Consider the following 14,040-nt stretch of genomic DNA (forward strand, 5'->3'; position numbering starts at 1 on the left):
TCCCTCCAACGGGCCGGAAGGAATGGTGGTGTGGTGGGGAGCTGAGCCTTCCACGGGCCTCCTGTTATGGGTGCTGGTGGGGGAAGGAAGCCCAAGAATCCTCCACACCCCGCTCAGCCAGGGTCGGTTGAGGCCTGCGAAGGAGAGGAAAGGAGGACCGCCTGACCACGCCCAGAAGGAGCTTCCTCTGAACTGCCCTGGGAGGAAGCCTGTTATGCTGGTGTGGACTGGAGCTGTGTCAACTGAGTTTGGGATACTATTAAAGAAAAGATTGCAGAGTAGAAAATGTAAGGAAGAAAAAAACCTGGCCAGGGCACCAGGGGCTTAGCCCCCGTGTGGCATAGTCTCCCAAAGCTGGGGGCCTACGGTGTTAGTCCAGTTGGTTGAGGGTCTTGGGGCCTGTGTGATGTGGGAGGGACATGTGGAGAGCTGGCAATAGATGGTGGGTCACATGCAGCTTGCTGCCCTTGACCAGTCCAGGGGAACTGGGTAGTGACGTCCTAACTCCTAACACTTCCCTTGGGGCCCTTTCACTCTTGGGACTGTGGAGTTGCTTGTTGGAGATTCCTCACTCGGGTGCTACTTTGGCACATGTGCAGCGGGGGAGGGGTGTGTTCCTTTGTCCCTCAAAGCCCAGGGCGACAGTGGAGGGAGACTCTTGCCGTAATCTGCTCTTGAGCAAGGAACATGCTGTCTGCCCTGGAGGCCATGCCCTCGGATGCACCAGAGACCTTTATTGTCAGGTGAGTGTAGTCACCTCACTGCTTCCTGCCTTAGTTTCCCCAGGTGTAGAAGAAAGCTGGTGAAGGGTCTGTACTAGGTTCCCTGTAGGTGCAGAGAGGTCCACAGGGTTAGGTTCACAGAGGCCGAATGAAGACCCTGGCTACAGAGGTGGGACCACCTGATCTGGGGATGTCAAGTTCCATCGGATAAATGTCAACTTCGCCTTGACATAATGGTCATGATCCCCAGGCTGTGCCTGTTTAAAGGCTCCTTGGGAAGGTCTAGTAACTCTGCCTAGTCCCTGTGGTTTCTACCTGAGCCTCACCCACTTCTAATGGAATTATCTGTGTCGAAGTCTCCTTCCCATGGGGAAGGTGATAGAAACAGCAGCTGTAGGCCCCAGGACCTTTAGAGTCTCCCCCAGAAAATGCCTACTGCACCCAACTTTACCCCTCTTTTGGACCTAACCCCAGCTCAGGTGCTCTGCTGGAGCTGTATTGCTTTCAAAGAGTGGCAGGGAAAACCCTCGTGGATCGAATGTTCTCTTCCCCGCAGAAGCCTGACCTTATCAGCATGGGGAGGGCCGTCCCTGCGGACCTAGGTTGCTGAGCCCCTTTGGCTGTGCTTGAGGATGGGGTATGTATGGGGTAGATGTTTGGTGCCTTCTGCACCCATGTGACTCCCTCAAAGCCCAAGGCCAGGACCTTTAGGAGAAGCTGAGCAAGGGATGCCACACCTTCATGGCTCTGGCCCCAGCATTTGTCCAAGCTGTCCAGAGTTATGTGAGTGCTAATACCCGGGTATGGCTATGTTTGCCACCCTAGAGTGATAGGTCATGAACTTGGCTTTCTGTCCAGCCAGTACCCTCAGATGATATCAGCTGCAGACAATACACATTGGGCATTTGGCTTTGGGATGCTTTACTCCAGGTGCTGGGCTGTCCATCCTGTATCTGGGGACTGTACTGTCTCCCTAAGGGGTCTTGGGTCTGAGTGTGATATTGCTGATTCAGCTGCTTCTGGGAGCGGGGATCCCAGGGTGGAGAGGCAGCAACGTAGGCAGTGTCAGGGCCGGTCTACCTCCTTTCAGGTCTGAGCCCTGAGCTCTACGCTCTAACTGCAGTCTTAAAAGAACCGGCTAGAGAGCTTCCTGAGCTTCCCTTCTACCACTTATGGGGGTAGCAAAGGGTGCTGGAGGCAACAGGGGGCCCCTTACACTAAGGACCCCCTTTTTTTTTGGTAGGAGGGGGGAGGGATGTGGTGGCTCCTGAGGCGAGAGTCCCAGTTCTGAGGAAGCCCAATGGAGAACAGGCCCAGAGTGTCTCTCAGTCCCTAACAGCCTTCTCTCCAGAGCCAGGCGACCTGAAAGCTCCTTCCCCCTGCCCAGGGCCGGGTCAGGCATTTCAGTGTCCTCTCTCCTTTCCTTTTCCCTGGCTGCGACCATGTGAGAGGTGACCAGTAAGACTTGCTTTGGGAGTGGGCAGCATCTGAGGAACCCCATCAGCCTCCTTCTCCAGCTTTTATGGGGCTTGTGGGGCTGGCGAGCCCTCAGCCCAAGAGGAGCGGAGAAGAGGGCATGTGCCTTGGAAATTTGTTCCCAGGCCTGGAGGCCTCAGGGCCCCGGTGGAGCTTGGAGCCCCTGTCCCTGGAGCTGCTCTGCGGGAGGGTGGGGAGCAGGCATCGGGCCGGGTGGGCAAAGGCAGCTATTGCAGTGCAGCGTGGGCCCAGAGCCCGGCCCGGCGACTCAGAGCAGGCAGGCAGCAGGCAGCGGGCAGCTGGGCGGCAGGCAAGAGGAGGACCAGGCTGCAGCCGAGGTCACGGCCATGGGCGCTCCAGCCTGTCCCAGGCAGCCGAGGGAAGCACTGCGGCACCTGCAGCCCAGCCCCACTGTGCAGCGCCATGAGAGGCTACTTCTTTTTGGGGAAGAAGCTGAATCTCTTCTCTTTGTCTTTCTTGCTGAGGCTGGCATCAGGGCCGGTGATGGAGGGCAGGGGCAGGCTCTGAGCCTTGATGCGGATGCTCTGGGACTCGTTGATGGCGGTGCTCACACCCTGAAGCCAGGACAGCATCTCCTCCTGCAAGGGGGGAGGGTCAGAACCCCACACCTCCCAGGGCCCTGCAAAGGATGGGGGCTGGTACCCCAGGACTGCCCATTCTGCAGGAGCCTCGAGGTCAAGTGGCCTGCCCCTTTGTTAGCAGGGGTCCGGGCTAAGCTGCCCTACACTTACCTCATCCTTGCCATGGAAGAGCCATTCGCTGCCATTGCTCAACCTAGGAGGACAGAGGTTTTATTTGCCATGTAGCCACCTGTGGAGCCCTCTGCCTGGGCAGAGGGCTGGCTCTGATCCCACAGTCCCCTCTCAGGCAGCACAGCACCTTCTGAAAGAGGTAAAAATCTGGACCATCAGCCTCCTTGATTTCAAAAACCCCTAAGGGGCAACTCAGGCATGGAGTTGGTCCCATATGGTGGGCCCCTGTCCAGCCACTAATGCCAAAGCAAGAGAAGAGGCAGCGGACAGGAGGGGCCTCACCTCAGCTTGAAGACATGCTTCTTCTTCTTGTAGTTGGCAGCAATTTCACAGATGGCATGTCTCAGGGCCAAGGGCTCCTCCCCGTGGTAGGGCACCCCCAGCGCCAGGTTCTTGGCATCTTTGTAGAAGGTTAGCTCGCTATTCCTGAGCACACAGTACAGGTTGTTCCAGGACCTGCAAAGATGCAGACAGGAAGATTACCCACAGTCCTGTTACAGCTTCTCTATTATCAATTCCTAGAGCTGTACCTTTTTTTTTTTTATTACACCATTTTTACCGTGATAAATAGTAATACATTTACTGTGAAATAAAAAATTGGAAATGAAAATCATCTCCATGTAATTCCACTACCAAAAGTTAACTATTATTTATATTTTCTATATTTATTTCTAGTTTTTTTCTATTCACATATATAGCATATATCCAGCTTTATGTCCTACTTTTAAGCTTAATACTATGTCATCAGTATTCCCCATAACCCCAAATATTTCTTGAAAGTAATTTTGAATAGCTATATGGTACCCCATACCATATATATATAAATAATCTCTTTACTGGTAGATCTTGTGATACTGGAAATTTAAGTAGTACAATTTAACAATGTGATAAACATTCTTGTGCATAAATCTTTGCCTATAACTTTGATCTTATCTTGAGATATACTTCTAGAAGTAGAATTTTTGAGTCTAAGACCAACAGTGTAAACTTGACTTTTCAAAAGGCATTTCCATATCCAGTAGCATATTTGATTCTCATTACAGAACTGCGTAGTGAATAGAGCAGGGTTTTGTTGATGATATATGCCTCATATAGTGTACTAGGACTTTTTAAGGAAACATTTTGTGCAAATCAAGGCTCAGCCGGTAGGCTGGGTGACAGTAACAGGTTTATAAGCTAAGGTGTATGCTAACCTGAGCTCCTTCACTGACAAATGGGAAACATGTTGCATTTTCACAGTAATGAAAGCTGAGCAACATTAAGCTGGTCTTCTCCTCTCTTCCTCCCTCCCTTTGGAGGTAGAAATCTAGTAGGATACAGGGAGGAAGGACTGGAAGGTCATAGAGAGAATGTGGTCTGTACAAAGCTAGCTGCAGAGCCATTTTACAAAGCCCGGGTTTCTGATGCCCAGCTTGGGGATCTTTCCTATAGCCCTCACCACACCTTTGAGCTTATAGCCCAAATAAAACAGTTGTTAAGAAGGAGCTGGGTCTTGGAGTAAAATCTTGCCTTGAACAAATAACCCCTCTGTTTCCCCACCTGGAAAATGGAAATCTTGTCACAGGGTGGTTGTGAAGATTTTATCGCTTCTAATATAATGCCTGGCATGTAGTAGGTGCTCAATAAATGTTAGTTTTCTCTTTCCTGGTGGACTCTCCATATAAGCATTAAACCTCTTCAGGGCAGTGGGGCCCCAAGTTCACTTTTTGAATTTGAATTAGCTTTGGCGTGGCCCCCAGGACAGGCTCTATATTCTGCCAGTTGGCCTAGGAATATGGCTGGCTTCAACCTCTTAATGCTGTCCTGTTTCCCTGGAACCCCAGACTGCTGCCTGAATGCAGAGGCCCTCAGGGACCTCAGGTAGAGGCATTCATGGAGAAACCAAACCCAAGGACAGGACTGCTTCAGGGTCAGGAGAGGACACAACCTTTGGATGAGTTCCTCAGGGTCATTGAGCCACTTCATGACAGCATGTGGAGGGACCTCAGAGGCATCTACGCCAAACCCATTTTTCCTCTTCTATGATTTTACAGTTGGGGAAACTGAGGCCCGGATTGGATAAAAAGTGGGACTTGGTCAAGGATATGTTGTTAGTGCCAAGACTGACCTGTCACCCAGCCCTGGGATAAGAATAACAATAGTGTTCTCTGAATTCCTGCTCTGCCCCAGGCATGGTGTCTGCAAATGCAGGGGCATCTACAAACGCAGGGGAGACTAATTTAGGCTGAGTAACTTGTATAAACAAGGGCAGAGGATTTAAACTTGGGATGGGAACTGAAGACAAGCTTTCCCTATCATGCTGAGTAGCCTGTGGGCTGGCTCGGAAGTGTGCCTGGGAGCTCTTAAGACCAGAGGCAGAGGACCCCTCTCCCCTAACACCTACTCATGTTGCTGAGGCTCTGTTGGTGAAGTCCCTGGGAGCTGCCCGCCTCTCCCACCCGCAGCCCCTTCCCCACACACCTGTTGGATGCCTTCTTGTTGGGCCCCTCCAGGTCGTGCTTGCGGCCCAGGTAGCCCTCCATTTGCACACTGTGCCCGTGGTCCCGCTGGGCTAGCAGCGTTGCAGGCTCGTCACCCTCGCTCAGTGGTGTGTCTAGGACCTTAAAGAGAGGCTCTGTGCTGGGCCTCTCATCCTCACCGGATTTCTCCTGCCCTTGCTCACGTGGCCCTGGCGGGGGTGGTGGCGGCAGGTCCCGAGGCCACTGCCTCTCTTCTTCCCCCTGCTCAGGGGCACATGGGAGGGGCACACCTCGCTGGGGGTTCAGCCCCAGGGAAGGCTGCTCAGCAAAACTGGGAAGCCAGCAGGCCCCCACCTGGCCTGCTTCCCTAGACTCTGCCCTCATCTCTGGCTTCCGCCACCCCTCCCACCCCCCACAATTAACAGCAGTAGAAGGTTAGAGTGAGCTAAGGGGTCCTGTGACTTCATAGGAAGGGATGAGCCATTCCCAATGCTGCTGGCAAAGCGCTGGCTCTCTGCCCGGCTCTGTGCCCGTACCCTTGATTCAGCCACATGCTCCAAATCTGGCTGAGTTCTACGTGGGTTCTGGCAAGATTTCCTATGAAGAAAGGAGTCTGCTGCTAAGACAGGTTTGAAAAACGCTTGTACTAGAATGTTGAATGTGAACCATGATCTATGATTCCCACACCACCTCAAAAAGGGAGAACTGAGCCAAACCGGTCCTTCTGCAATTTGATGGAGACTTGTTGGAGCAGGGCAGTGGTTCCTAAGCCTAGCTGCCTTTTACAGTCACCTCAGGGGTTTTAACAAAATATGCCCAGACCCCCCCCTCAAGATACTGCATTATTCGACCTTGGTATTTCTTAATTTTTTCACACTCTCTAATGTGTAGTAGGAGTTGACCGGCACCTGGAAGGAGCCACCGCCCTGGGTGAAGGCTGTGGCTTCCCTCCCTGCACCTCCCTGTGGAGGGTGGGGAGCTCTCAGTCCCCGCCCAAGCTGAGCTGAGAGGCGTTTCCAGTGGAGCCACACACTGTATGTCAGGTGCCCACGAGAAGAGGAAGCAGGCCTCCCATTCCCCAGCTGGGTACCTCCTGACACAGAGGCCTTGCTGTTCTGCCTCTGTGCCTGCTGAAGCAAAGGAAAGAGGGCAGGACAGACTGGAGCAGCAGTGGGCAGCCGGCCTCCCACTGCCAGGTGGGGCAAGAATGGGTAGGTCTCCTAGGTGCTAAATGAGCTCCAAGGAAGGCAGCCTAGTTTGAACCACATGGTCAGAATGCTGTCTCAAAGGCCTGACTTGCTGGAGACCTTACAGCACTACGTGGGAAGGGTCCTAGAGGCCCCCAAGCTCAAGCCGTGTCTGGATACCTGAAGGATCAAGGGCATCAACAACCCAGGAGGATCAGAACCAATCCAGGGAGTAGAGACTCTGCCCCTTTTCTACTTTCTACTCCAACCACTGAGGATGGCGGGAGGCCCAGAGGAGTGTTGGGGAGGAGCCAGAAAAGAACAGACCCCATGTTCCCCATGTGGGTCCTTTAGACCTCGGTCAAACCTGAAATAGAGAAATGGATGATGGGAAGATGTGGGCACCATATTGGACATCGGATTGAAGCTTTAAACCGAAACAGACTGGGTAGACTTTTTAACAGCTAAAAGTGACCAAAGTCTGCCTAAGATCGCACTAAGGAGTGGGAAGGGAGGCTCAGTGGAGATGTTTGAAGGCAGTGCTTGGAAGAAAGGTAAAGCTGGTCGTGTTTGTATCCCATCCTATTAGGACTGTTCAATAAACAGTTACAAGTTGGGGTTCCAGTAAGATCTCATTTAAAGAAAAGATAATATGACAAAAAGCTTGAAAACCACTACCCTAGTTTATCGCCTCAATCTATGAGAACACCTATGCTCAGGTTAAGTGACTTATCCAAGATCACACAGCTTATAGATATTGCAGGCAATTAAGTGCATGCACTCCAGAGTTGGACAGGCCTGAGTTTTTACCACATCTTTAAGGCTCTCATTCTTTCTTGTCTTAAAACCCCTTGATAGCTGTGGCCAGGCCATGCTCATCCTTATGCCTCTTGCAGTATTTGTATCAGTGTCTGCAATGAACCAGCACTGGCCACAAGGATCTGGAGGGCCCACAGCCCTGCCCGGATCGTCTTCCGGCAGGGAGCAAGGGCAGGTGTGGCAGGGGTAGGGCTGGGATCCTGGGTTTGGGGTCCTTCTGTGGACCCAATCAGGCAAATCCTAGGACCTGGATATAAAGTTGGGGGAAGTGGATTATTATTGCAGAATGTGAAGCCTCTTTTCATCCCTTACCTTTCCAGCTGGCTTCGCCACTCCTGGTGGTGGGTCAGAGCCCTCCCTGCACCTGCCCTGGGGTCTCAGGGAAGATACTGTGGCAGACGCTGGGAGGCAAACCTGGCAGATCCTCACAGCCATGTTTGCCCCTCTCACCCGGCCTCCTGAGACTCGTCTTAACTGGAGAACTATGGGTCTACATTTTCTTCCTATACTTTCACTTCCATTATTCCTCCTTTCTGAAAGATGGATTTGTTTTCAGGACTGCCTTTCTTCTGCTTCCTCCTAATGGATGCCTGACCCACATTCCCTGGCAGGAACATTCAGAAGCCATGCTAGTGTGATCATAAGCTCAATGGTTAGTCATAGGCTGGCTTTGGAAAAGAGGGGTTTTCTAACGTATGCAAAGATCTCATCTGTGCTCTTGGCTGTTCACCATAAATACATCCTGTTCCCTCTACCCTGAAGGCCAAAGCCTGAGGAGGAGGAGCCAAGAGGGAGGGTGGGAGGTGGAGGTGTTTGGTAGTTACTGTCCCCTCCCAGGCCCAGGCCTGGCAGGGCTTTTCTTCCTCCTGGGCTGAGGGAAGAGATGCCGATGAGAACGATGAGAAAGATGAGGGCATGGCTTGGGCAGAAAGGCCCTCCTTTCCCAGGGCCAGGGGGTAAATAAGCTTTCTGTCATCTTATGAAAGCTGGGGAAGGGAGGGGAGGAGGTGACAGTTCTGCTGCTGCCTCTGGCACCATGCCATGCTCTAATATGGAGATTCTGCCTTGCCCAGCATGCAGAGGAATCTGCGGACAGCAAAAGGGGGCACGGCTGAGGAGCTGAGGCCCAGAGCTGGCTGCTCATATGGCTGTAGATGGGCAGGTTCTGCCAAAGGCCTTGAATACATGAGGTGATCTAAGACTCTAGCCTCCGTTCTAGGAAGCGGAGGCCTGCTGCTTTAGCCCTCGGGTCACTAGGAAGATGCACAGATCACACCGACACTGCTGAGGGGTACCCAGCCTAGAAACCACCCAGAGGAGCTGGGGGACACTCTGAAGGGCGGAGGGCCCACTGCCACCTCCTCCCCTCCCCCAGCTTTCTCTTATGACACAAGGCTTAGTTACCCCTGAGGCCTGAGAAAGGAGAGCTCTTTTGCCCAAACCATGCCCCAATCTTTCTCATCTGCATCTCTTCCCCCAGCCCAGGAGCAAGTTTTAGGTGTCAGGCTGGGGTGGTCAGGGAGTCTTAGACTGTAAGTGGGAGTGACAGCATGAGGGAGAATCACCCAGGGTGGGGGGCTGGAATAGAGGTAGGTGCTGCCTGCAGTGTGGAGCCAGGTTCTCCGGTTCTACGGACAGGTGGGTGGGAGTGGAGGGAGATGTCTGACATGATGGCACGTACACTGGCTGCTGGGATCATGATGTCAGAAGGCAGAGGACAGGTGGCATTGTCTGCTGGTTGGGAGGAAAGGGCACAGACGGAAGAACCTTTTATAGGATAGCAGTCAAACAGGGAGAGGCCCTAGCTCCTGATGGGTGGGGGATGGCCATCTCAGAGTGTTTGTAAGATCTTGTAAACTTGACTTTTTAGGGTTCTGCCTTGCTAGGAAGCTGGCTTGGGCTGGGATACCAGGCAGAGAGTTGAGGGTCTCCTCCACAAAGGAGGTTCAAGAAAGGGAAGGGAAATGGGGCTGGTTGAGTACATTCCTTCTCTGGATTTGAGTTGAAGGCGTACTTCCAGACCCAGCCAGCAGGTGGCACAGGGAAATAGCACACAGATAACTCTCTGGCTCCCACAGGCAAACCTGGCAAGTGACCACAGAGTTTTTTGGAAGTTCTAGAAGATGCTCTGTGAACCCAGATATGCTAACAAGAAACAAATGAGGGGGTTTCTCTGTAAAGGAAATGCTGATAAGTGAGAACCAGGGCATAAGGATGCGCCCCAGAAAGAGGCAGTTTGACCTAGCCATGTGATGGTCTTGCCCTTCAACATCACGGCAAGGACCGGGCCCAAAGTGTGTGTGGGGAGCCTCAAGGGAGGGGCGCTCCAGGAGGGTTGCTTTGGGAGGAGTTAGGCAATGGATGCTAGAATTCATATGGAAGGTGTCCCTTTTAAGAGATGAAGGTCTGCAGTGAGGGATGGAGAAAAAAAATAAATAAAAGATTTAATTACGTACTAGATGCCAGATGTTCTACCTCCATTTTCTCTTCCAATCCTCACACTTTGTGAGTCAAGTATCACCCCTACCCTGATTCCTAAGATGATGGAAATTGGGGGTCGGGGAGAATGAGTAACTTGCCCACAGTCCACACATCTAGTGAGTGGAAGATTGAGGATGCAGAACTATCTGGTCCCACACTCTGCTCTTCCTACTAAATCCTGCTGCAAGGGATAGTGGTGGTACTTCTGCTCCAAAGAAGAGTACCTATCTGATGGGGTTCACAGTCTCAACGAGATGAGCTCAGCTTACGTAAGACATGTGGCTAATGGGCTGAGGCAGCTTCATCAAGTTAAGCGCCACACTGGGAGGGGCCAGGAGGGCGGCTTAGAGCCAGACAAGATCTACTGCTGATGCCTTAGACAACGAAAGAGCTGCTGGGAGGCTGGAGGGTGGGGGAAGCTGGCGCACACTGTAAGAGTCAACACTTTTACAGCTGAGAGTTGTGCCCTCCCCCAGCGTCTGATGCCTGGGCGCCTCCTCAGGGTGAGGGGTAAGATGGGCTGTTGGCAGACGGGCTGGGAAGGTTGTTCAGGAGACTGCTGTTTGCAAGAAAAGAAAAAGAGATGGTTTGCTGAGTTGGGAGCAGCCAGAGATGAAGAGATGGGAACTCAGGGTGAGCAGAGACATGTGTCTAAGGAGAGAAGGAAGTTGCTGAATAGGAGAAAGTGTGGGAGGAGCCGAGGGTGGAGCAGGCAGTGGGACGCCCACGACCGGTGGCCAGTGGCCGGGGTGGTAAGGGGCTTTCACGAAAAGAGTGGATCAACACTGTGCCCAGGGCTGGCTCTCTGAGATGACCACTGGCGAACTAGGAAGATGACGAGAGGGAACAGAGCAGACGGCCAGCAGGCAAAGTGAGGGGGGATGGAGAGGAAAGTGTGCAGGGTCCCCTCGGACAGGGAGGAGGAGACCTGGTCCACCGGCATCGCGGGTGAGAGGACAAGGCTTCCTCGGGCTGTCGTCACCATTCCCAACACTGGTGTGGGCTCTTCAGGCCCCTGCCTTGGAGAAGCTGGTGGCTTGATCAGCATTAGAGAGACTAAAGAGAGTTAGAAGACGCTGACTCCCCCAGCCAGATCCATCACCCATCAACTCCATCTCTGAGATACCTCCAGTGGTCCCCGAATCTGTCTGGAGCCCACATAGTACCTGAGATGCTCTGAAACAGCTTGGAAGAAAGATCTTGGGAGGGGGCCTTTGGAGCAGTGAGGCCAAAAGGATCACGTCTGACCAGAGGACAGACAGCTAAGCACACCCAGTGGTAGACCCAAGTCTAGAAAGAGCCTACGGCAGGTTTCTCTGGGGAGCCTAAAGTACTGGGGCTCTGGGCCAGACTACAGGCAGACACACCCCTGCCACGCTGAGTCAGGCATCCTGGGGAGACAAAGACACGCCCAAGTTTACAGGAAAATTGAAGTTCTTTCTAGGCTGGGACTGCTCATCATGAGCGAACACACGATTTGCATTCACTGCAAAAAGCCTGAAACAGCAGCTCAGTTTGGCCTACACGGGGTGGGGGAGGGGAGGGGAGCGGGAAAGCTTGCTCAGGCAAGAAGAAACGCAGCTGCCGCCTCCCCACCCACATCCCTTCCATCCAAGGACGTCAGAGCCTGGCCTCTGGCTGCTGATTAAAGCTTCAGACTGCCTGCTGGTGAGGCCACTGATGGGGGTGGAGAGTTGCCCAGGTTGCCAAGGGGATGACAGCAGCTAGAACCAGCCAGGAACTGGCTGAAAGGTGTCTTGGCTGCAATCCAGGGCCCGCTCAGCCTCTGGGGCGGTATCCTTCACATTCTCTGATTACTCTCCTGAAGCCACAGCGACCTCTAAGACTATGGCGAGCAGAGGCCAGGGACCTAGGAGTCTCAACTTCTCCTGTTCCCCTGTAACGAGAAGGCCAGTCCTCTCCCCCAGGAAGCCAGCTGCAGGCAGTCTTGGAAGGTCAGGGTAAAAGAGCCGTCCATGAGCGATTGAGTTAAGAGACTCTTCCCTGACAACCCAATGAAGGGGGCTGATAACGACGGGCACCCGGATGGTTGCCTCATGCCCCAGAGTCCCCGTGAACTATGGAATGGATTTAGCTTTGAGGCTTAAAGGTAGGCAGGGCATGATCACCCAAAACAGGACCCCTGAAGACAGGGTCTTTCTTGTCACAGCCCCTACGAGCAACAGTCCCTTTCAGGGATGTCACCTGCGTTGTCACAGCATCCCCTTTGGGAGAGTTCCTAGCGCAGGCCCTGTTTCCCACCACAAAGCCAGAAACAGGCACAATGCACAGAGGATGTCCGAAGGCTACTGACTTGGATCCTTGGCAATACCATTTCTGCTCCGTGAAATCAACCTCAATGTCTCAGTAGTCCACATCTGACCACAAATGTCACACTGAGGTTTCTGAGGCACCCAAAGCTGGAAGATGAGGACCTTAGCAAGATGCCCCAGCCCTTCCCAGAGCCACGCTCAGGATGAAGGGGAGACCCATAAGGCAAGGGTGTTGGGGTGAGGGTGCCCCAGGCACCGGGAGTAAGGGGAATGGCCAAGACTGCTGCCAGGCCCCCCTTCAGTACCTGGGGCCACCTCAGGGCACTGACCTCTGCAGGAGTCAAGGTTCAGCCCTCCTGCCTTCCCCAAACACCCCAGCCCTCTGGTCCTTCCATCTGCAGCCTCACACCCGCTGGCACCTGACAAACGTGAACCAGGTTCCCTAGACCTGTGGGGATGAGAGTAAGATGGGGAAAACCACTCCTCTCTTGCCCTTCCCTTATTCAAGCACATTGCTGACATTCAGGAATGTTCTGGACTTTCTGTAATCCCAAACATAAGGCTTTATAAGGACGAAGAAACCGAGGAAGATTAGGTGGCTTGTCTAAAATCATGCAGGAAGGTTCCTATAGAATTCAGGACTAGACCCAATGTCCTGACTTGCGCCCCAGGAGTTTGGCCTGTTGTGATACCTTGCTTCTGCCTGACCTCACACACATACTTACCTGTATGAATGGATTGGTTTTTACCAGAATACTCTATTGTGGAAAGGTTAGAGGTGAGAGAGGCAATGCATTACACAATATGTTTGAGGAAAATAGTGATGCAAGGAATGGCGCTCCAGCCCTGTGTGTACACACATGTGTGTATGTGTGTGTGTGCACACACTTGGGAGGGGAAAACTGGGGTGAGGTCTGCAGGGTGGCCGCCCTGTAGCGTGTTGCAGTCTAGATGGGCTCAGGTGCCTGGTTCACTCCCGTCTGTTGCCCCAAGCAGGAAGCTGGCATGCACTAGTGATGAGTCTCACATGAAGCAACACCGCGTGAATCTATTCTATAGGGCACTGACACCAGACCACACACACGGGACAGCAGAAGAGCCACCGTAATGCAGGCCTACCGGGAAGAAGGGGCAGCAGGCAGCCAGCCCTTCCTGGGAAAGGCCTGCGGTTTCTGTAAAGGCTTCCCAGCCTGTGTGGGACCCATTCTCCTCTCTTCTCATTTCAAAGCCCAATTGGGTATCACACCCTCCCTCGGAGTTTATGGATCCTCGTGAAAACTCAACACAGGGCTGAGACAGGAGAAGCAGCAGGAGATATTCCCATGAGGCCTCGGGCCTGGTGTTCATTGATTCGCCATCTGAGTTCTTCCTGGTACCGAGCACGAGCCAGGTTTCCCATCTGGTGGGGTGGCTGGCTCTGAGAAGGGTCTCACATGTGGGCTCACTCCCTCCTTCCAGAGAGAGACTCAGGTCCAAGCATGTTTTATTCCCCCCAGACCCACTGACATTCAGATGTTGGATGGAGGTGGCTCTGATACACATGTAATTACATTTGCACAGACGTACAGGACACAAATGATGGATGGAGTGATTCAGGTGGTCACAAAGGAGCCCGCAGACCTGGGACACCACTGCACACAGACACACAGGGATGCACAGCCGAAGCGCAGGCGGTACAGGAGGCAGGGGCGGACACAGCCTCAGTGTCCACAGTCTGTGCCAGCTCCCCGAGTTTTCTCTCCTTCTGGTGGGGGCTGTCCCTGGGAAAAAGGGGCTGGGACCAAGTCCACCAGAGACTCCACATGTGATGATGGGAGCTTGCTTCAGAGGGAACTCCTGGGAGAGACCCT

The 14,040-nt window shown here is 53.1% G+C and overlaps 1 protein-coding gene across 1 annotated transcript in view; it reads right to left on the reverse strand.

Moving 5' to 3' along the window:
• Nucleotides 1-2,580: 2,580 nt before the first annotated feature.
• SPTB (spectrin beta, erythrocytic) overlaps nucleotides 2,581-14,040 on the reverse strand; it is a 59,490-nt gene continuing 48,030 nt past the window's right edge. The window contains exons 32-35 of the mRNA XM_006915124.3: nucleotides 5,432-5,691; nucleotides 3,254-3,427; nucleotides 2,951-2,993; nucleotides 2,581-2,797 (exon numbers count right to left, since the gene is read on the reverse strand). Coding sequence (XP_006915186.1) covers nucleotides 2,630-2,797; nucleotides 2,951-2,993; nucleotides 3,254-3,427; nucleotides 5,432-5,691 — 645 coding nt within the window. The 3' untranslated portion in view covers nucleotides 2,581-2,629. The remainder of the gene's footprint in view (nucleotides 2,798-2,950; nucleotides 2,994-3,253; nucleotides 3,428-5,431; nucleotides 5,692-14,040) is intronic.

The sequence above is a fragment of the Pteropus alecto genome, unplaced genomic scaffold, assembly GCF_000325575.1.
Source record: "Pteropus alecto unplaced genomic scaffold, ASM32557v1 scaffold276, whole genome shotgun sequence".
Lineage (NCBI taxonomy): Eukaryota > Metazoa > Chordata > Mammalia > Chiroptera > Pteropodidae > Pteropus > Pteropus alecto.